The sequence below is a fragment of the Carcharodon carcharias genome, chromosome 5 (assembly GCF_017639515.1).
Source record: "Carcharodon carcharias isolate sCarCar2 chromosome 5, sCarCar2.pri, whole genome shotgun sequence".
NCBI lineage: Eukaryota > Metazoa > Chordata > Chondrichthyes > Lamniformes > Lamnidae > Carcharodon > Carcharodon carcharias.
This window is the reverse complement of record NC_054471.1, coordinates 21014300-21037520: the sequence shown is the minus strand read 5'-3', so window position 1 is coordinate 21037520 and position 23221 is coordinate 21014300. Positions and strand designations below refer to the sequence as shown.

Here is a 23221-nt window from a genome sequence, read left to right as displayed (position 1 = left end):
GTGGACCTGAGGATGGATCATCCACTCTGCCTGAAGATTGTTGCAAATGCTTCAGCCTTGACTTTTGCAGACACAGCGGGCTCCTCCATCATTTAGGAGCCTTCTGGAGCCTCCTCCTCCACTTTCTATGCATGCTGTTTCCGCTGTGTAGCATGTATGTAAAGTCCTATGTTGTAGCTTCACCAGGTTGGCATTTCATTTTTAGGTATGCCCAGTGCTGCTCTCTGCACTCCTATTGAAATAGGATTAGTCCATGGCTTTAGGTTAAGTGAGGCATATACTGGGCCATGAAATTAGATTGTGGTTGGATACAAGTCTGCTGCTGCTAATGATCCACAGCACCTCATGGATCCCACTTGAGTTGCTAGGTCTGTTCTGAATCTATCCCATTTAGCACAGTGGTAGTGCTTCACAACATAATGGAGGGTATACTCAGTGTGAAGACCAAGACTTTGTCTCCACAAGGACTGTATGGTAGTCACTCCTATCAATGCTGTCATGGACATACATCTGTGAGTTGGATTAATGAGGGTGAGTAGATTTTTCACTTGTTGGTTCCCTCACCACTTGCCATAACCCTAGTCTGGCAGATATGTCCTTCAGGACTCAGCCAGCAGTGATGTTACTGAGCCACTCTTGGTGATGGGCATTGAACCCAGAGTCCATTCTGAATTTAGAAATCTAAAGAGAAAACATCAAGGTAGTAGAGCAGTGCAGCAAATTGTTAAAATCCTGAGATAAGAAGGGACTAAATTTAAGAGTAAGTGTATCAGTGAATAAGGTCAAAGCAGAGGAATAATAGTAAGAAATTAAAATTATCTGAATACACAAAGCATCTGTTGCCCAGATAGACAAACCAGTAGCACAAAATGAGAGAATGGGGTTGTTAGGCCATTAAATTGGTTATTACAATCCAGTAGTTTCATGATTATTATTCAGACTAGCACTTTATTTGATATTTAAATGTAAATTCCTCTGTTGGAATTTGAACTTACATTTCAACTTTAATGAATGGAAAAGGAGATGGGGAGGGGGCAGTTCTGATTATTGCACATAAGGGGTCATGGGGGTAAGAGATTGTTACTATCACAACTTTTAGTGAGGCAAATAAACGTACTGGGGTGTGGTGTGTCGTGTCCCCTTACCTGTAGCCCACACATTGCTTTCATCTGCCCATTTGTAGTTAGTAACATCTGTCAAGACTGAATTTTAAACCTAGCATCAAAATGTGTGATGTATCCAAGTGGGACCAAACCAACAACCTAGGACTGCATTATCTTTAGGATGATAGTATCAATTTATAAAAGTCAACAGTGCATATACTGGAAATCAAAGAAAGATAGAAAATGCTGGAAAGGCAGTATCTGTTTTGTTTCTCTGAATAGTTGCTGAGTATTTCCAATACTTTGTAAAAAAAAAAAATTGGAACTGTTAAGCTTAACAAACTATATAAAATGCTGATGAATCACTCCCAATTTTGGATCGTGAATCAGTGCAATAGGGTACTCAGATGTAAAGAGAAGTCAATTATGTTTTTATCGAGCTTCCCAAAAAAGGTACATATCATGGGATTTGGATTCCAAAACTGAAAACCTGCCCTTACAATATAGCAGAAACCGACTGTCATAAATTTGGGCATCAATGTAAAACGTGAAATACTTTTAAGCCTGCAAGACCTAATTTTAAAGATTTCGTGGCATTAAAAGGCAAATACTGCAGTGCCACACCGCTTCACTCCAGGCCTAGCACTCGGAAGTCATACGTTGGCAATCTTATGGCAAAAGATTGTAAGCCGTCCCATCGCTGAATATGCTAATTTTATTTTTACTCAAAACCGATCAGCCACGATCGTACCAAGTCAGGCATTCTAGTGAATACGGGTTTATGTTACACACAGGCACTCAGTATCAAGTAAAAAAAAAACCCCACTGCATTATGATTTATAAACGATCGTTATCTAGATTAGGATGTGACTAAAATGAAAAACATTTAATCTAATATTGCGTACCTATCTCTAGCAAGCCGACGGAACAAAGGAATGTAATTTGATCCATGTTGCCAAATATTGTACTAGTGGTAAGGGCAGCCGATCGAACCAGGCTCTGCAAAGTGTCATCTGCCGTTGAGCGTGTTTTTTGGCGGTAGGGCAGAAGCGCGAATCATTACAATGACGTAGGAAATGAAGTTAACCCCTTTGTCATACCAGTCGGGTTTTAAAGATATTCACAATATACCGTGAATCCAAACTTTGGGGGGCTACGAGAAAATGGCGGGGACTAAGATGAACTCCAAGTGTCCATCGACTTTGTAAGCCGGGGGTGGTGGTAGAGAGCCTCACCCACGAGGGGAGCGCGCCTCAGCCACGAGGGGAGGGGGCGGGTGGGGAAGGAAGCCTGGGGGAGGGAGGGGGGGGAGAAAAGTAAAGAGCCGCTGGTCCGACACCCGCTCCACGTGGCGACCAACGTGGGACTGAAAGCATCAAGTCTCCGCCCAACGCGTTCCTTCCGCCGCTGTAAAAAAAAATTCTCTGGTCTTTGTGGAAGATCCTCACCTTGTGTGTGCGCAGCAACCTATTGAGAAACGGGAATGAGAGACCGCAGTGCCGGAATTTGCCGCCATGTTCATTCCCGCTTCAGCGAAACCGGCTCCTGACTCATCTTTTTAAAACAAAACCATTTTCCAGACATTTCCGTTTGTAATTTTTAATGTTTCGTACAAAAAACGTGTTATTAACTTCCCATCAATACAGCTTTTCACAAAAATAAAATGAATTCTCCGCGCCTGAGGGGCGGGATTTTTAAGTTTGCTTACATAAAGGTCCATTTTTATTTCGAAAAAACCAACGAAAAGCGACTCTGCACTGTGATTATTGGAATGGTGGACGCTTAATGACCACCCAGCTAATATACATTCCTACACCATTTCCTTCAAATTGATACGAAGAAAATAAGTCTTAAAAAAAATACAATCTAAGTGATTTGGTTTTATTAGTCACAATAGATTAAACTCTGGGCCGAACAATAGCGGTGGGGTTTCTGGCGGGGGAGGGGAGGGAAGCCGCCGCCGCCGCCGGGTATAACGGGGCCTGGGACAAGCGGAGATGGATCAGCAGCCACCAGCCTCTCACTCCGGAACATGGACGGGGGAAAATTGGCCAACAATTATATTCTAGCTGGGAAAACACGAGGCTGGGAAATTAACGGATCTCCATCTCTTCCCTAAACAAAAAAAGGAAAGCAACCGAACGGGAGGAGGTTGGACCTCGGAACAAGACTCATGTCACTGGTTGTACGAGCTGCGTCCTCCGTAGCTGCTGCCTCCTCGGCCCCGGGAATAGCCGTCTCCCCGGTAGTAGCCATCGCCCCGAGAATCGTACTGCCGAGAGCCGTAGCCGCCGCCGCCGCCGCCTCGCCCGCGTCCGTAGCCACCGCCTCGGCCTCCACCATAGCCGCCGCCACCTCCCGACTTTTTCTCGGCGTGGTCCACTCGGATCTGCCGCCCGTCGATGGATTTTCCGTTCATCGCCTGCAGCGCGTCCCTGGCGTCCTCCGGGTTCTCGAAAGTGATGAAGCCGAAACCGCGGGACGTCATGGTGTCTCTGTCCTTAATCACTCTCACCTCAGAGATCTGCCCGTACTTGGAGAAAACCTCTTCCAGGGACTGCTCGTCTGTCTCGAAGTTGAGGCCGCCGACGAACAACTTTCCTTCTTCAGACATGGTGTTTGGCTGTAGTTTCTCCGCTCCTGTTAACCGCTCAGCTCCTTCTTAAAGGTCTCTCTCTTCTTCCACACGCTGTCTGCCGCATCCCGCCTGTCGTCTCTTTAAATACTATCTCCGCACCCACTCTTCCTCAACAAGCCACACCATTGGTCGGACGTTAACTTTTGACGTTAACCAATAGGGTGGTTGCAGGGTCGGCCATTCTATTCCTCTAGCTTGCGCCGCCATTTTAGGAGCTGCAGTCTGATTGGAACCTCATTATTTCAATGCTAGAAGCCTTACACATTTCAGTTCATCAAAGCCTTTACAGCGAGAGAATTACACATTTCCACCAACCTTTGTGCTCCCAGATTTCACTCCTATACGACTCGACTTAAATTCTAGGATTTTCCTTATTCTGGATCATGCTAAGTCTTTTTTCCGTACCTACAATATTAAGTCAAGTTTATACAATCTCAGAATTTGTGGTACAGTGTCAGTACTTAAAATTCCCATGCTTATGTCAGGCAACCCACAGCATTGGGCAATTAACAAAGCTCTTTCCGTCACTGCAGAATTGTGTTATTATGGTACAAAAGCAAAATAATGCAAATGCTGGAATCTGAAATAAAAACAAAATGCTGGAAATACTCAGCAGGTCAGGCAACATCTGTGGAGAGAAACAAAGTTAAGATTTCAGATCTATGACCTTTCATCAAAACATTAATATGTGATTTGCTTAATTGTTCTTCTGTACTCAATGTTTAATAGTTCTGTGTCTTCAGTGCACTTTACAGTGTTGATAGCTGGACAACATACGTTAAGCAGGAGAAAAAGCTGAACAGTTTGCATCTTCGCTGTCACAGACGTATCCTCAGGATCTCTTGCTTGTCAAGACAAGGTCATCAGCTCAGAGGTCCTGGAGCGTGCAAATTCCATCAGCATACAATCATTGCTAAGCCAACGAATTTTGCGCTGGCTTGGCCACATTCACCAGATGGATGACAGCCATGTACTTAAAGACCTTCTGTATGGTGAACTGACCAGTGGGTCACGAGGTCCTGGATGTCCATATCTCCATTACGTGGACACCTGGAAGCAAGACATGAAGATGGTGGATGGACATTAACATTGACAACTGAAAGACAGTTGCTGATGGCCGTGACCTCTAAAACACAGAATTGTTACAGAAAGATGTCATTCAGCTCATTGTGTCTGCACCGGCTCTCTGAATGTTCTATTCACCTAGTGCCATTCCCCCGCCTTCTCCCCATAACTCTGCATTTCTTCCTTTTCAGATAAATGCCTTCATTGAACCTGCCTCCACCACACTCTCAGGCAGTGCATTCAAGACCTTAAGCACTCGCTGCATGAAAAAGTTTTTCTACATGTCACATTTGCTTCTTTTGCCACTTACTTTAAATTTCGTTTTCGTTTTCTATCCTTTCACAAGTAGGAAGTTTTTCCCTATCTGCTCATGATAGGAGTAGGAGTAGGCCATTCAGTCCTTCAGGCCTGCTCCACCATTCAATAAGATCATGGCTGGTCTGGTTGTAGTCTCAACTCCACTTTGCTGTCTGCACCCCCATAACCCTTGATTCCCTTGTCTATCAAAAATCTGTCAAACTCTGCCTTGAATAAATTCAATGACCCAGCCTCCAATGCTTTCTGGGAAGAGAATTTAACTTACTAATGACCCTTTGAGAGAAAAAACTTCTCATAATCGCCATCTTAAACAGTAGACCTCTTATACTTAAACTATGTCCCCTGGTTCTAGTCTCTCCCACAAGTCGCTCCTAATATCCATCCTATCAAATCCCCTCAGGATCTTATATGTTTCAGTAAGATCACTTTTCATTTTTCTAAACTCCAGTGGATACAGGCCCAACTTGTTCAACCTTTTTGCATTAGATAAGCCCCTAAACCTAGTCAAGTAAACCTTTTATGAACGGCTTCTAAAACAATTATATCTTTTTTTCAAATGAGGAAACCAAACTGTATACAGTATTCCACATATGCTCATCAAGGCCCTGTACAGCTGCATTAAAACTTCCCTACTTTTATATTCCATTTCCCTTGCAATAAATGCCAACATTCTATTTGCCTTCCTGATCAATTGCTGTACCTGCATACTAACTTTTGGTGATTCATGTACCAGGACACCCAAGTCCCTCTGTATCAGAGTTCTGCTGTCTCTACATTTAAATAGTATACTGATTTTCTATTCTTCTTATCAAAGTGGACAAGTTCACACTTTGCCACATTATGCTCCATCTACCAAATTTTTTCCCACTCACTTACGACCCCATCCCTTTACTGTCTACCTCCTCTTGACAACTTCCTACCCATCTTGGTGTCATCGGCAAATTTAGCTCCCATACATTCAGTCCCTTCATCAAAAACATTGATGTACGTTGTAAATAGTTGAAGCCCCAGCACTGATCTCTGTGGCACTCCACTTGTTGCAGCTTACCAACTGGAAAAAGACCCATTCATCCCTACTCTCTGCTTCCTGCTAGCTAACCAAACCGAGCTAATATGTTACCCGCTACACCATGTAATCTTATCTTGTGGCATGTTATCAAATGCCTCCTGGAAATCCAAGTACACCACATCTACAGGTTCCCTTTTATCCACCTTGTTTGTTACTTCTTCAAAAATCTTTAATAAATTAGTTAAGCATGATTTCCCTTTCACAAACCTATGCTGACTCTGATCAAATTATGATTTTCTCAGTATCCCACTATAATCTCCTTAATAATGGATTCTAGCAATTTTCCTATGACAAATGTTAGGCTAACTGACCTGTAGTTTCCTGCTTTCTGCGTACGAGTAGGGGAGAGACCTCATCATGAGTGATACACAGCCAGAGTGAGTGTGGGTATTGGCAATTTGGTGCACAGCGGGAATTCTGTGCATAGGTGCATTTTTCTTTGCTATCCAACTTCTTAAATCTTCAGAGAGTGGTCTTGCCCTGTTGCAGCAGTGTGGGTACAAGTGAAAGGAATCACTGCTAAGTATTGGGTAAAGTCGGGTAATTATTTACTGCTTTTATCGCTTATAGTTTCAGGTGTTTTTGTAGTTTATAGTTTGTATATTCTGTAGTAACGAGGATCAGGAAAGAAGGGCCCTAGAGTAATTGATTTAAAAGGTTTAATTTAAAGGGATAAGTCATGGCAGGAGAGCTCAAAGCCGTGGTGTGTGCCTCCTGCTCCGTGTGGGAAGCTGGGAACATTTCCAGTGCCCGGGACCAGCATGTGTGCAGGAAGTGTGTCCAGCTGCAGCTCCTGGAAGCTCAGGTTTCAGAGCTGGAACAGCGGCTGGGGACACTGTGGATCATCCACAAGTCTGAAAGCATAGTGGATAGCACATTTAGAGAGGTGGTCACACTGCAGCTGAAGAGATTTGAGGAAGGAAGGGAATGGGTGACCATCAGGCAGTCCAAGAGAAACAGGAAGGTAGTTCAGGAGTCCTCTGGGGTCCCGCTCACAAATCGGTATTCCATTTTGGAGGCTGATGAGGGCGCTGGTTCCTCCAGGGAGTGCAGACAGAGCCAAGCTTCTGCCACCATAAGCAGCCTGTCTGCACAGGAGGGGAGGAAGAACAATAGTAATAAGGGATTCTATAGCCAGGGGAACAGATAGGTGCTACTGTAGCCATCAACATGACTCTAGGATGGTGTTTTGCCTCCCTGGTGCCAGGGTCTGGGATGTCACTGAATGGCTGCAGGGCATCCTGAAGGGGGAGGGTGATAAGGCACAGGTCATGGTACATGTTGTTACCAATGACATAGGTAGAAAGAGGGATGAGGTCTTGCATCAAGAGTTCAGGGAGTTAGGCAAGAGACTAAAAGGGAAGACCTCTCGGGTTGTAATCTCTGGATTACTCCCAGTGCTATGTGCTAGTGAGCTCAGAAATAGGAGAATACACAGATGAATACGTGGCTTAAGAGTTGGTGCAGGAGGGAGGGTTTTAGATTCCTGGATCATTGGGACTGTTTCTGGGGAAGGTAGGACCTGTACAAGCGGGATGGTCTACATCTGAACCAGAGTGGGACTAACATCCTTGCGGGTGGGTTTGTTAATACTGTTGGGAGGAGTTTAAACTAATTCAGCATGGGGAGGGTACACAGAATGTTAGCAGAAAAGGGACACATCATAATACAGTAAAGCAATCAAGTCAGAGGGAGTACAGCTGTGTTAAGTTTCGAGGGAGTAAGGCAAGGCTAGATGGCCTCTACTTTAATGCCAGGAGTATTACAGGCAAAATGGATGAGTTAAGGGTGAGGATTGACGTGTGGAATTGTGATATTGTAGCTATCACAGAGACGTGGTTGAGGGAGGAACAGAATTGGCAGCTCAACATTCCGGGATATAGAATCTTCAGGTGAGACAGGGGAGGGGGTAAAAGAGGAGGAGGCATTGCATTATTAGTTAAGGAGTCAGTTACTGCAGTAAGGAGAGATGGTATCAGGGAGGGGGCATTGAATGAATCTTTGCAGGGAGAGCATAGGAATAAAAAAGGGGCAGCCACATTGTTAGGTGTTTATTATAGACCCCCAGATAGTCAGCAGGAAATTGAGGAGCAAATATGTGCACAATTTGTGGAAGTGTGTAAAAACAGTAACAATAGGGTAAGTATATTAGGTGATTTCAACTTTCCCAACATTATTTGGGAGAGACATAGGGCAGAATTTTGCCGTCGGCGAGCAGGGGGTGGGGCCCGCTCACTGACGCGTAAAATGACATCGGGCGGAACCCCTGATGTCATCCCGCTTCATTTAAATTTTCAGGAAGGCGGGGGCGCAGCAAAATCAGCGGCTTCAATTGGCCATTGACAGGATCATTTAACCAATTGAAGGACCTGCCCATCCAACTTTAAGGTTGGTGGGCAGGCCAGGAGCCCCGGCGGCAAATAGAGAAAACATGAAACCTCGTCCAGTGGTGGGATGAGGTTTCATGCAGGGTTTTAAACATTTTAATGAAGTTATTCTGTAAATTTTGAACTTGTTCCAACTCATGTGACATTATCACATGAGGGGGACATGTGATGGATTTTTTTTTTCTAATTTTAATATTTTTCAAAGTCCAGGCGATCTCCCTGAGGCTGTACTTAGCCTTAGGGAGATGTGCGCTCTTTCGTGTGCATGCGGGAAAGAGCGCACTCTCGCTTTTAGGGAATCCCCCCCATCCACATAGGGAGCGCATAGTGCTTCCTGCCACACTGGGCGGGCCTTAATTGGACTGCCCACATAAAACGGCAGTGCGGCCCGCTTGCTGGCGGGGATTAGCTCCGCACCCGCCGGAGATTGGGTTGGGGCCGCTCGCCTGACAGGCAGAAAATTCTGCTCATAGTGTTAAGGGCTTGGATGGAGTGGATTTCTTGAAATGTGTGCTGGAGAACTTTTTAGGTCAATATGTAGAGGGTCCAACAAGGGACGGCGCATTGCTGAACCTAATTCTGGGGAATGAAGCCGGATAGGTCGCTGAGGTGGTGGTGGGGAAGTATTTTAGTGATAGCGACCACAACATGGTACTATTTAAGCTTGTTATGGACAAAGGAATAGACAAATTGCAAAAAAATGTTTTGGATTGGGGGGAAGAGCAGATTTTAGTAAAACAAGGCAGGATCTGGCCAAGGTAGACTGGGAACAGCTATTTGTGGGGAAATCTACAAATGAGCAGTGGGGGGTGTTCAAAAAGGAAATGGGGAGGGTACAGACTCAACATGTTCCCTCTAGGGTAACAGGAAGGAGTAACAAGCCCAGAGAACCATGGCTGACCAGGGATATTCAAGATAAGATGAGAAAGAAAAGAGAGGCTTTTAGCAGGTACAATGGAAGCAAATCAGGGGAAGCATTAGTGGAGTACAGAAAGTGCAGGCTGGAGCTTAAGAAAGCAATTAAGAGAGCAAAGAGGGGATATGAGAAAGCTCTGGCTGGTAAAAGTAGGGAAAATCCCAAGATATTCTATAAGTATATCAATGGGAAGAGGATAACCAGGGAAAGAGTAGGGCCCATTAGGGACCAAGGGGGCAATCTATGGGTGGAGCCAGAGGACATCGGTAGAGTGTTGAACGAATACGTCTCATCCGTCTTCACCAAAGGGAATGAGGATGAAAGTATTGAACTCGGGGAGAGAGACAGCGAGGTTCTTGAGCAAATTGATATAGGGAGTGACAAGGTATTGGAGGTGTTGGCAGGCTTAAAAGTGGACAAATCTCCAGGTCCAGATGATTTGTGTTCCAGACTGCTGAGGGAGGCAAGGGAGGAGATCGCAGGGGCTCTGACCCAAATTTTTAATTCCTCTATGGCCACTGAGGAGGTGCCAGAGGACTGGAGAACAGCTAATGTGGTTCCGCTATTTAAGAAGGGTTGTAGAGATAAGCCAGGGAACTACAGACCAGAGTCTCATGTCAATGGTAGGGAAACTATTGGAGAAAATTCTAAAGGAGAGAATCTATCTCCACTGGGAGAGGCAAGGTTTGATCAGAGATAGTCAGCATGGCTTTGTCAGAGGGAGGTCATGCCTAACAAATTTGGTGGAATTTTTTGAGGAGATGACCAGGTGTGTAGATGAGGGTAGTGCAGTTGATGTAGTTTATATGGATTTCAGCAAAGCCTTTGACAAGGTCCCACATGGGAGACTTACAAAGAAGGCAAATGCACATGGGATACGGGGTAATTTGATAAGGTGGATTCAAAATTGGCTTAGTTGTAGGAGACAGAGTGTGATGACAGAAGGATGCTTTAGTGACTGGAAGCCCGTGTCCAGTGGTGTACCACAGGGATCTGTGCTGGGTCCCCTATTATTCGTCATTTATATAAATGACATAGATGACTATGTGGGGGGCAGGATTAGTAAGTTTGCGGATGACACAAAGATTGGCCAGGTGGTTAACTGTGAGGCTGAGTGTCTTGGGCTACAGGAAGATGGTCAAATGGGTAGATAAGTGGCAGATGGAATTTAACCCTGAAAAGTGTGAGGTGATACACTTTGGAAGAAGCAATTTGACAAGGAAGTATTCAATGAATGGCATGACACTAGGAAGTTCTGAGGAACAAACGGACCTTGGCGTGTGTCCATAGATCTCTGAAGGCGGAGGGGCATGTTAGTGGGGTGGTGAAAAAGGCATATGGGATACTTGCCTTTGTCAATTGAGACATAGATTACAAAAGAAGCGAGGTCATGTTGGAGTTGTATAGAACCTTGGTGAGGCCACAGCTGGATTACTGTGTGCAGTTCTGGTCGCCACATCATAGGAAGGATGTGATTGCACTGCAGGGGTTGCAGAGGAGATTCACCAGGATATTGCCTGGGATGAAACATTTAAGTTATGAAGAGAGGTTGGATAGAGTTGGGTTGTTTTCACTGGAGCAGAGAAAACTGAGGGGTGACCTGATCGAGGTGTACAAGATTATGAGGGGCACGGACAGGCTGGATAGGGAGCAGCTGTTCCCCTTAGTTGAAGGGTCAGTCACGAGGAGACACAGGTTTAAGGTGAGGGGAAGGAGGTTTAGGGGGGACGTGAGGAAAAACTTTTTTACCCAGAGAGTGGTTACGGTCTGGAATGCGCTGCCTGGGAGGGTGGTGGAGGTAGATTGCCTCACATCCTTTAAAAAGTACCTGGATGAGCACTTGGCATGTCATAACATTCAAGGCTATGGGCCAACTGTTGGTAAATGGGGTTAGGTAGGTAGGTCAGGTGTTTCTCGTGTCAGTGCAGAATCGATAGTCCGAAGGGCCTCTTCTGCACTGTGTGATTCTGTGATTTCTGTCTCCCTCCTTTCATGAACAAATTAGCAATTTTCCAATCTGCTGGGACCCTTCCAGAATTTAAGGGATTTTGGAAGATTATAACTGTTGCATCTATTATCTCTGCAGCCATTTCTTTTAAGACACTAGAATGCAAGCCATAAAAACAAAAAACTGCGGATGCTGGAAATCCAAAACAAAAACAGAATTACCTGGAAAAACTCAACTGAGGACTCGAAACATCAACACATTTCTTCTCCGCCAATGCTGCCAGAATGCAAGTTATCTGGTCATGGGGACTTGTCAGCCTTTAGATTTAATAGTTTTCCCAGCATCTTTTGCTTAGTGATGGTGATTGTTTTAAGTTCCTTCGTCCTGTTCATGTCTTGATTTTCAAATATCTTTGGGAAGTTTTCTTAGTCTTCTACAGTGAAGACAGACACAAAATACCTGTTCATTGCCCCTACCATTTCTTTGTTTTCCATTATCAATTCCCCAGTCTCACTCTCTAGTGGACCAACGTTAGCTTTAGTTACTCTTTTCCTATTTAAATACTTGTAGAAATAATTATTGTTCTTAATTTACTGGCTAGCTTATTCTCATTCTATTCTTTCTCCCTCTTTGGGCTGAATTTTATGGCTGATGCGTGGGTGGCGGAACCTGCACATCAGCGTTTAAAATGCCACACACTGACATCGCGTGAGTGTCCCGACGTCAGCGCGGGGCATCGTGATATTTAGGTGGGTGGGCGCACCATGCAGCGCAATGCGTGCCCGCTATTAATTAAAGGCCTTGTTAAGGCCCTTAACTCGGCAATTGAAGCCGATTTTGAGGAACCCATGTGAACTTCGGCTCGGCAGGGTTGTTCATGTTTTTTCTGAAGTATTTAATGCAGAAAGTGTTTTAAACTTGCCTGTGTGATTGTTAGCAGTTCAGATCAATTTCCAATAGCTTACTCTGTACTTTGAAACTTCAGCTCACCAGTCTGCAGATAGGAAGCTTAATCAGGCCTGCAGCTTTCCGGAGGCCTCCATTTAGCCTGGGTATGGGTTCTGACATCTCCACTGGAGGCAGCTCCTCTGAGAAAGGAAGGGATAGAATAAGGAGGAGGCCAGGACTGGACAATCAGCCTCCAGGGGAGCCACTTTTGGGAGGCCAGGTGCAGGCACAAGGGGCGCAGGGCCAAGAGGTTGTCCAAGGTGGAAGGGGCCGCAGAAGACACCAAATATCCTGCTGCCAGGGTATACAGGCGGCGAAGCAGCTACCTCAATATAACTGAGGTGCAGTGTGAAGGAGGCTCCATCTTTGAAGGGAGATAGTCAACTATATCTGTCAGATGATTGGCCCTAAGACCTCCCCTGACTGTGTGGGTGGACACCCCATGCCAGCGACTCTGAAGGTCACAGTTGCCCTCCTTTTCTATGCCTCAGGCTCCTTCCAGGGCTTGGTGGGTGATCTTTGTGGTGTCTCCCAATCAGCTGTCCACATTTGTACCAAGCAGGTTACAGATGCTCTGCTCAGACGGGCATTGACCTTCATCCACTTCCGCTGCGAACAGGCAAATCAGGCACAGCGAGCCCGAGGCTTCGCAGCCATTGCTGGCTTCCCCCGTGTCCAGGGTGCAATAGACTGTACACAAGTGGCCATCTGGGTTCCAGCAGGTGAGCCCAGTGCATTTGTCAACAGGAAGGGCTTCCACTCCATGAACGTGCGGATAGTGTGTGATCACAGGATGCTGATTCTACAAGTCTGTGCTAGGTACCCATGCAGTTCCCACGATGCCTACATCCTCAGACACTCCCAGGTGCCGGCGCTCTTCAGTACTCCGGCTCGGCTGGATGGTTGGCTGCTGGGTGAGAAGGGCTATTCTGTCAGAAGGTGGCTCGTGACGCCTCTCCGCCATCCAAGAACAGAAGCTGAGGAGCACTTCTATAGGAGCCACGGCACCACAAGTGCTGTGGTGGAGGGAGCCATCGGTCTTCTCAAGATGTGCTTCCGTTGCCTGGACCGCTCAGTGGGTGCACTCCAGTACCCCCCAGATCGCATCGCTGTGATAATGGTAGCGTGCTGTGCTCTGCACAATCTTGTGCTGGAAAGGTGGGATGCAGTTGACGATGAAGACCTTGACGCACTGGATGAGGATGCACATGATGAATCCAGCAATGGCTCAGAGGATGAGAAAGCACAGGGCAATGATAAGGGGCAGCACGCTGACCCGCTACTACACCAACGTGGCAGGGACACCCGGGACACTTTAATCCAATGAACCTTCAGCTAGCTCCACACATATGGTTCAGCAGCAGCAGCATTGCCTGGCACTTCAGTGCTACAACTTCCACCTCATCAGCTGCAACTAAGGGCTTAGTACAGAAACATCAATGTTCACTCAAACACTCATGAGATGTCTGTGAAACATACAAATGCAGCACAAAGGAAACACCCTCAGCCATGGTCAAAAAAATGGACTTTATTCGGTCCAAAATAAAACACAAACGTCACTCTGACATACATAAGTATTTTTTCCCTAATCTAGGGCCAACACAAAATCACCAGTGACATACCCATGGAGTGCCTTAAGCTTTCATTTGCGGGTGCTACGTCTAGGTGCCGTGCCATCGCTCAGAGTGGCTTGTGAAACAGCCTGCTGACTCTGCTGTCCTGTTGGCATTGATGACCTTGGCGGGCGTCCTCTGGCCCGTGAAGCCTGTGATGGCCCCGCCTGGGAGGGAGTGGCCAGTTCCAGAACTGGGACCTCCCCAGTTGTCGCAGCCTCAACGGATGCAACGGTCACTAGCAGAGGGGCGGAGGAGCTGCTGCCCTCATCCAGAGTGCCCTGAGAGGAGCTCGCAGTGACGACAGGCAGCTGCTGCACCAACGTGAGGTCACATTGGACCTCGCTGCTCACTGCAGATGGATGGGCACCGAGAGGCGATACTTGGTGCCCAGAACATCTCCCACTTTGCCAATGACCATCTGTGGCCATTATGGCTGTGAGGGCTTGCAGGTCAGAGTGTAACCCAATCAGAAGAGCCTCAATCCGATCGAAGCCCCTCTCCATGAGAGTCGCCAATCTCTCAGTGGAGGAAGCCTGAAGCTGTGTCCTGAGGTTCAAGCCTTCACTGACACTCTGCCTGGACTCCTCCACCACAGAGACCAACTGAAGCACACCCTCAAGCAACCCTGCCAGATGCTCCCGCGCATCCTGCTGCTTGTCCTGTAGCTGCTGCATTGGTGACATTTCCAGAGGCACATCATCACTGCTGGACTCAGCTTGTGCCTGGTCCCCTACAGTCCTCCTGGCGCCATCGGCACTCTCTGTCCGTGCCATCTCCTCCAGCGATTGTGAACTGCCCTCTCCACTGTGCCCCGGGACACTAGCCAATGTTAGATTCCCCACCGATTCCCCACGTTTGTCGCTGCGCTGGTGCCTGGCTGGCTGAAATGATGTGCCACAAGTTGCAAGTCTTGGCCCTCAGGTGTGGAGGGGGTGCTCTGGACGTGTTGGGGTGGCCATACAGTGGGGATGCTGAAATTGACAACAAGGACAGTGCATCAGTTAGCATTCAGTCAGTAAGTAACACCTTTCATCCTTTTCCCCCCCAGCCTCATAACTCGCTCACCCTTCAAGAACCTAAGGAGAAGAACATTGGTGGGGTGGTAAATAGTCAAGAGGAGACCCAAACATTACACGCGCATACAGACAGTCTGGTCAGATGGCCTAAGGAATGCCACATGGAATGTTATGTGGATAAGTGTGAGGTTAAGCACTTGGGCAAGACAAGCAAGGTATGGGAATATATGAGTAATGGTAGGACCTTGGGAAGTCATGACGATTACAGGGACCTTGCTGGGCAGACCCGTTAGGGTAGCAGAACGGGAACATAAGGCTGTTAACAAGGTCAAAGCCAGACTTGCCTTTATTAGCTGAAAAATAGAATTTGGAAAAGGGAGGTCATGTTGCAAGTGCAGAAAACGCTGTCAAGGCCATATCTACACTTCTGCGTCCAGTTGTGACCTGCACTTCATGGGAGGGATGCCATTGGAGTGGGGAGAGTGCAGAGGTTCCTGACCAGGATGCATACTGGCCTGGAGAGTTGCAGTGATGAGGAAACATTGCATACTTGCGACATTTGCTGTGGAGCACAGGAGATTGACAGGTCACATTATTGACCTTCATACCGTCATGAGGGGCATAGAACGGGTGGACACAAGACAACATTTCTCCTTGGTGCAGGGATGACTAACGTGGTGCCATTCATTTAAATTGAGTGCCATGAGGTTGACAGGTGAGGTGCTGAGGACCTTTTGGACAGAGTAATGTGGGACGCACTGGCTGAAAGGGTAGTGGAGGTACAAACCCTCCTAAGATGCAATAAGTCTTTGGATGTGCAGCAGCGATGCCATGGCATGTTAGGCCATGGGGATAGTGGTCACAAATGGGATAAGGCGACTTTGGAATGTGCTAGAGATGCACATCCTCAAGGGGCCGAGGGACCTTTGTGTATGACTGACAAGTCTGACTGTATCAGTCTGTGAATGAGCAGTGTTGCAGTATTAACGATTGCAGCAACCATCAGTGCTTTGAGTGATGGGGAGACAGAGTGGATGGGACTGTGGCCCTCAAGTACCTGGCTGCTGCACCCCAGCCTCGCCAACACCTGCCGCCCTGGCTACCTGCCTCCTTCCCAGCTCCATGACCTGCTCCTCATAGGCGGTGAGGCGCTACAACACGGCGTGCCCACCACCAGTCCACTGCCGCTCCCTCATATTGTTCTCTGTTTTTGTCTGCAGGACAGAAAAGAGCATTTATTGGGGCTGATCGCTCATGTACTCTGCACGTGCATGCTGCACCCCAACCACAGTGGCCCATCTGAGGCCTCCAGCGGTTCCTGTCCACACTACTGGTGTTCAGTCCCCAGAAGATAGTACAGCTGGTTCCAACCCCCTCCCCCAATGGATACGTTGGACACATGTGGCGTCCATCACTTTGAATAACACATGGGTCTTAGCGCCCATGGCAAGGAGGCACAACTAGGTGCAGAGCCGAGGCCAGCAGATGGCTCTTGGCCATGACACCTTGAGGCTCCCCTTCTACCATCTCATCACCATCAATAAGTCATGTGTTGGAGTTCTGAGTATGTGTCTAGCTGCCTTTCCTGCAGGTTGCCCCCAGACTATTTAAATGCGACAAACACCAACATATGCTGTGGGGAGAACCCATCTTCTCCTCAACCACTAAGGCTGATGTAAGCATGGTCACTATCTGTTTGCCCACCCAGCGTGCGCCAAATTGGGCATGCAGTAACGGCACTAAGACGTGGCGGGGGGGGGGGGGGGGCCTCAAAGGTTAAGGCTATCTGCTGGGTCAAATGGCCAAGGCTGACATGGTACTCAACCTTCCAGAGCGCAACAAATCATTGAAGCGCTTGTGGCACTGTGTTCCGGTGCGCCGCACATCATCATGGGAGCTTACAGCCACCACCACCTCCTGCCACACCTGCCTAGTGATGTGGGAGGCCCTCCTCCTCCTCCCATCCTCTGGAAACAAAACATCTCGATGGTTGGACACCTCCTGGAGGAGGACAGCAAGGCAGGCATCTGAGAACCGAGGGGCACAGTGGCCCCCCCGCTGGCCTATCTGCAGCCTGTTCCCCTCCTCCTCCTCTGCCCTCAAACCATGTCCTTCCATATGAGTGGCCATGGTGAACTGCCTCAAGGAGGCTGCCTGGCCTCTCTTTATACAGACTGCCACTTCCCCATTGGAACTGGCAGTCTGAACATGCCCGCCACCGATTCAATTTTCCCATTGTCCACGGGAGTCGCAAACCCGCTGGGCGGGCCTTAATTGGCCCGCCCGCGCAAAATGGTGGCGCGGCCTGTTTCGGCGGCGGTGATCGGCTGCCCACCCGCCGCCGAGTTGGTTGGGCCTGCCTGTCTATCAAGGGCAAAATTCAGCCCTTTGTTTTAGTCATTCTTTGCTAGTTCTGAAAATTTGACCAATCTTCTGTCCGACCATGAATCTTTGCACATTTGTGCAGTGTTTCTTTCAATTTGATACAATCCTTGATCTTGAATACCTCTATCAAATCTCTTCTCAACCTTCTCTTCTCCGAGGTAAACAGTCCCAACTTCTACAATCAATCTTCATAACTGAAGTTCCTCATCCCTTGAACAAATTTCATGAATCTTTTCTGCACTCCCTCCATTGCTTCACACCTTTCCTAAAGTGCAGTGCCCAGAACTGGATACAATACTCCAGCTAAGGCCGAACTAGTGTCTTATACAAGTTCAACATAATCTCCTTGTTCTTGTACTCTATGCCTCTATTAATAAAGCCTAGAATACTGCATGCTTTATTAACCACTCTCTCAATCTGCCCTGCCATTTTCAATGCCTTATGCACATAAACACCCGGGTCCCTCTTTTCCTGCACCCCCTTTAGAGTTGTACCTTTTATTTTATATTGTCTTGCTGTGTTCTTCCTACTAAAATGAATCACTTCATGCTTTTCTGCATCAAACATCATACCACTTGTCTACCAATTCCAGCAACTTGTCTATGTCTGCAGGCTGACTGAAGGGGCATTGAAAGAGATGAGCAGAAACAAAAAGCTCAGCTGACGGAGAAGAGGACCCAGAGGTAACAGAGGCAAGCAAATCCTGCACCTTTTCAGTCCACTGTCTGCCTCTGTAGCAAATGCAGCAGAGACCTGCCATGCCAGCCCTGAGGCTCCTGAGCCACACCAGACGATGTTGAACAGAGTTGACCATCACAGTGCAAACCCTCGTCTTATAAAACAGAAGGCTGTTTTAAGTTCTGCATTTATCTATTATAATGGTGCTGCTCACAATGTATTTAAAGCTTTTTGCGTTACGTTAATGTGTGATTACCTTTATTATTCTTCTGTACCCAATGTTTAAGGGTTCTGAATGTTAAAGTTGTAGATTTAAAGGAATAAATTAACTTTGAATAGAAAATGCTGGAAAACTCAGCAGGTCTGACAGCACCTGTGGGGAGAGAAACAGAGTTAATGTTTCGAGTCCGTATGACCCTTCTTCAGATGCACTGCAGGAATTCACCAAGGCTCCTTAGACAGCACCTTCCAAACCCATGACCACTACCATCCAGAAGGACAAGGGCAGCAGATAAGTGGGAACACCACCACCTGGAAGTTTCCCTCCAAGTCATTCTGACTTGGAAATATATCACTGTTCCTTCACTGTCGCTGGGTCAAAATCCCTAACACCACATGGACTGCAGTGGTTCAAGAAGCCAGCTCACCACCGCCTTCTCAAGGGCAACTAGGGATGGACAATAAGTGCTGGCCCAGCCAGCGAAGCCCACATCCTGTGAATGAAAAAAAGATGCTGTCAGACCTGCTGAATTTTTCCAGCCTTTTCTGTTTTTGTTTCAGATTTCCAGCATCTGCATTTAGAATAACTTTGAAGACATGTTTGCTAGTCATTTGAAAGAGGTTGACACTGCATGTGTCACAGAATGTTGCTCTTTTGAATTGTGAACTGGTCAACATCTGTTGCCACTGTAACTTTAAACATAATAGTTATGTTATTCCAATTTGATGATCAGAAAATAGGGTCATTATTCAAATGAATAACTGTTGCCTGCGGGGACAGAATACTTGCAGGGTGGTTGGTAATTTTACCATCCAGTGCTTATGGTACATAAGAACATAAGAACTAGGAGCAGGAGTAGGCAATTCAGCCCCTTGAGCCTGCCCCGCCATTCAATACGATCATGGCTGATCTAATTTTGGCCTCAACTCCAATTTCCCGCCCTCTCCCCATAACCTTTTAAAAATCTGTCTATCTCCTCCTTAAATTTATTCAGCATCCCAGCATCCACTGTACTGAGGTAGTGAATTCCACAGATTCATGATCCTTTGAAAAAAGTAATTCTTCCTCATCCCTGATTTAAATCTACCACCCCTATGACCTCTCTTTCTAGAATGCCCCACAAGGGGAAACATCCGCTCCACGTCTACTTTGTCTATCCCCTTTAGCATCTCATATACCTCAATTAGATCTCCTCTCATCCTTCTAAACTCTAATGAGTATAGGTCTAAACTGCTCAATCTCACCTCATAAGACAAGCCCCGCATCTCTGGAATCAATCTAGTGAACCTCTTCTGAACTGCCTCCAATGCAACTACATCCTTCCTCAAGTAAGGGGACCAAAACTGTGCACAGGCTCCAGGTGCAGTCTCACCAATACCTTGTAGAGTTGCAACAACACATCCCTATTTTTATACTCTATTCCTTTTGCAATAAATGCCAAAATTCCATTTGCTTTCCTTATTACCTGCTGTACCCGTATACTAGCTTTCAGTGATTCATGCTCAAGGACACCCAGATCCCTCTGCACTGAAGCATTCTGAAGTTTCTCTCCATTTAAATAATAAATCGCCTTTTTATTCTTCAGACCAAAATGGATAACCTCACACTTATCCATGTTAAACTCCATCTACCAAATTTTGGCCCATTCACCTAACCTGTCCAAATCCATTTGTAAATTTCTTATTTCTTCATTACAATTTACTGCCACCTATTTTGGTGTCATCTGCAAATTTAGCTATAGTACCTTCTATCCCCGAATCCAAGTCACTAATATAGATTGTAAATAGTTGGGACCCAAGGACTGAACCCTGTGGCACCCTACTAGTTACAGCTTGCCATCCAGCAAAAGACCCATTTATCCTGACTCTCTGCTTTTTGTTGGTTAGCCAATCCTCTATCCAAGCTAATATATTACCTTTAACTCCGTATGATCTTATCTTGTGTATTAATCTTTTGTGCGGCACCTTATCAAAGGCCTTCTGGAAGTCTAGATAGATACTACATCTACAGGATCCCCATTACCACTTTGCTTGTCACATCTTCAAAGAACTCTAGCAAATTGGTCAAACATGATTTATTCTTCATAAAACCATGCTGACTCTGATGGATTGCATTTTGACTTTCCAAATGCCCCATTACTACTTCCTTGATAATGGATTTCAACAATTTCCCAACAACAGACATTAAACTAACTGGTCTATAGCTTCTTACTTTCTGCCTCCCCCCAACCTTTTTGAATAAGGGCGTTATATTAGCATTTTTCCAATCCACTGGAACCTTTCTAGAATCCAGGGAATTTTGGAATATTATAGCCACTATCTCCACTGCCACTTCCTTTAAGACCCTGTGTGAATTGCATTGACACCAATGTGCTGTAACTGTGCAGACTAATTCTGGTGAATCTATGATGCTCAAATCCAAGGCAAATATATAATTCTTGAAGTTCAATGCCTAAAACTAAATTAAGTACTCCAAATTGCAGAACAAAAACAGAATTACCTGGAAAAACTCAGCAGGTCTGGCAGCATCGGTGGAGAAGAAAAGAGTTGACGTTTCGAGTCCTCATGACCCTTCAAAATTGCAGAGTCTGGCCAAGTTCTGTACAACTGCAGCATCTAAACAGAGAGGCTGAGGCCCCCGTAAGACTTGACCTCATAACTCAGTTTACCAGGCCAGCTCTAACCTAGGGTCATAAATATAAAATAGTCACAAATAGATTCATAATAATAAAATGCAGCATGTTCTGATCAGAGAACTTCTGTATGCTGGTGATGCTGCACTAGTTGCCCAAACAGACCAACTCCAAAGACTCACAGATTCTCTATTCTATGCCTCTATCATGTTCTCCCTCACCATCAATGTCAATAAAACTGTAGTTATGGTACGAGGTGTTGTGTCTCTGCCTCTGATGAGACTCAACAATACATCACTGGAAGCAATCAGCAAATTCCGCCATCTTGGATCTACAGTGACAGGCAATCTGCCCCTTGATGAGGAGCTCAGCACACACATTGGAAAGGCAGCCATCAACTGCCAACTAACAAGCATGCAAAAACAACTGACCCACAGGACCAAAAGGCCTGTATACAGGGCCTGTAACCTCAACAAACTGGCGTATTGCAGCGAAGCTCAGACAACTTACACCAAGAAAAAATGCTCAATAACTTTCAACTCCAGTGTCTAGGAAGCATCTTCAGCATCACATGCAAAGACAAAGTCACCAGTGAAGCAATCCTTTTTAAAGCAAACATGCCAAGATGTTAGCGCTAACCAACCAAAGAAGGTTTCACTGGCTTGGACATGTGCACACGATTGAAAATGCTCTTATCTCCAAGGATATGCTATATGGTGAGGTAGCCCATGCCAAGAGAACAGCAGGATGCCTAAAGCTCCAATTTAAGGATGAAATCCCTCAATATCAAACAAGTGGGAAACTCTAATTGATGATTGATGCAAATGGTGACACCAGCTCTGGGGAGGAATTCACCACCATGATGACATGTGATTTCAGAAGCTCCAAAGCAGATGCCAACCCTGCAAACAAGGCATCAGCAGAGATCATCCCACACCAAGGGACAACCTGATGTGTGGCACTTGTGGCAGATTTTGCCTTTCCAGAATTGGCTTGTTCAGCCATCAAAAAAAGTGCAGCAGATGATCTCATCTCACTTCACCAATGTTCTGAGGCTGCATTTCCATCATCTCTCACAGATGGAAGGCTGTCAATCACTCATAAATCCAATAGGGAATTCAGAAAAAAACCTCTTTACCCAGAGAGTGGTGAGAATTTGGAATTTGCCAGCATAAGAGGTAACTGAGGTGAATAGCATAAATGCATTTAAGGGGAAGCTGGATAAACACATGAAAAAGAAAGGAATAGAGGATATGCTGATGGGATGAGATACAATTGAGTTGAAGGAGGTTTGTGAGCAGCATAATCACCAGCATGGATTGGTTGGGCTGAATGGCCTGTTTCTATGCTGTAAATGATGTTATTCTATATAACCTTTGTGCTGTGAAGCCTGTGAACTACAAATGATCTCTTCAATAGGAGGACCATTAAGGCAGCACCAAGATTAACCCAATGTTTTCAACAAAATCAAATGCTCTGCAAGCATGCATTCTACATGTGGCCTTCCTGAAAGAAAGGCATCACTAATACGATGGCCTAAACAGAGTAAAATCAGAAGGTGGAATTTTCTGCTCCCACCAACAGCGGGAATCATGGCAGTTTGGGGCACTTAATTTGGAGGGAGGCAAAAAATCTGTTTCCTGACAGCAGGATAAACTGTTAGAATTTTGTTCCCCTGACTTTCAAGGCAGGTTGAGCTTCCAACAAACTTCGTTGGGAACCCCATTTGTATGCATTAGCATCACATGCATATTAATTGAAAGGCCACTTTACCGGAATTAAGCTCCTCCTCCAAATTAAGTTCCCCACCAGAAAGAATTCAGAACGTACAGTTTTATGACTGTATATAAGTGGTGAACTTCACTTCTTCCATGATTTTCAGATCCATAGATGTTGCTTTCTCCTTCTTCATGTAACTTCACTCATATTGAGTGTCGTTAGCAATCGCTGCGCCAAGGCTGTACAAGGGAGGCAGGTGAAGGCTGGAGGTAGGGATAGTAATGGAAGGGTGAAGCAAAGGCTGGATAGGGGAGGCAAGCTTATGGGGGAAGGGTGGGGAGAGTGCCCGGGGAACTGGTGGGAGGCAATGTCAGGGGAAGCGGGGGGAGAATGTCTGGGGAAGGGGGCTTGGGAATGTCTTAGACAGTGGGGTTAGTGGTGTCGACGGTGGGGTCCTGGGGGAAAAACTCAGGGTACTGGTGAACAGTCACAGTCAAAGGGGGGAGTGGGATGGGGTTGAGTGGCAGGTCCAGGGTAAGAATCTGGTAGGTGAAAGTCTCATC

The 23221-nt window shown here is 46.3% G+C and overlaps 1 protein-coding gene across 1 annotated transcript in view; it reads right to left on the bottom strand.

Moving 5' to 3' along the window:
• Positions 1–2686: 2686 nt before the first annotated feature.
• The window catches only part of LOC121278122 (29 kDa ribonucleoprotein, chloroplastic-like), a 55081-nt gene continuing 34546 nt past the window's right edge, over positions 2687–23221 (bottom strand). Inside the window, exon 2 of the mRNA XM_041188210.1 lies at positions 2687–3758. Coding sequence (XP_041044144.1) covers positions 3280–3758 — 479 coding nt within the window. The 3' untranslated portion in view covers positions 2687–3279. The remainder of the gene's footprint in view (positions 3759–23221) is intronic.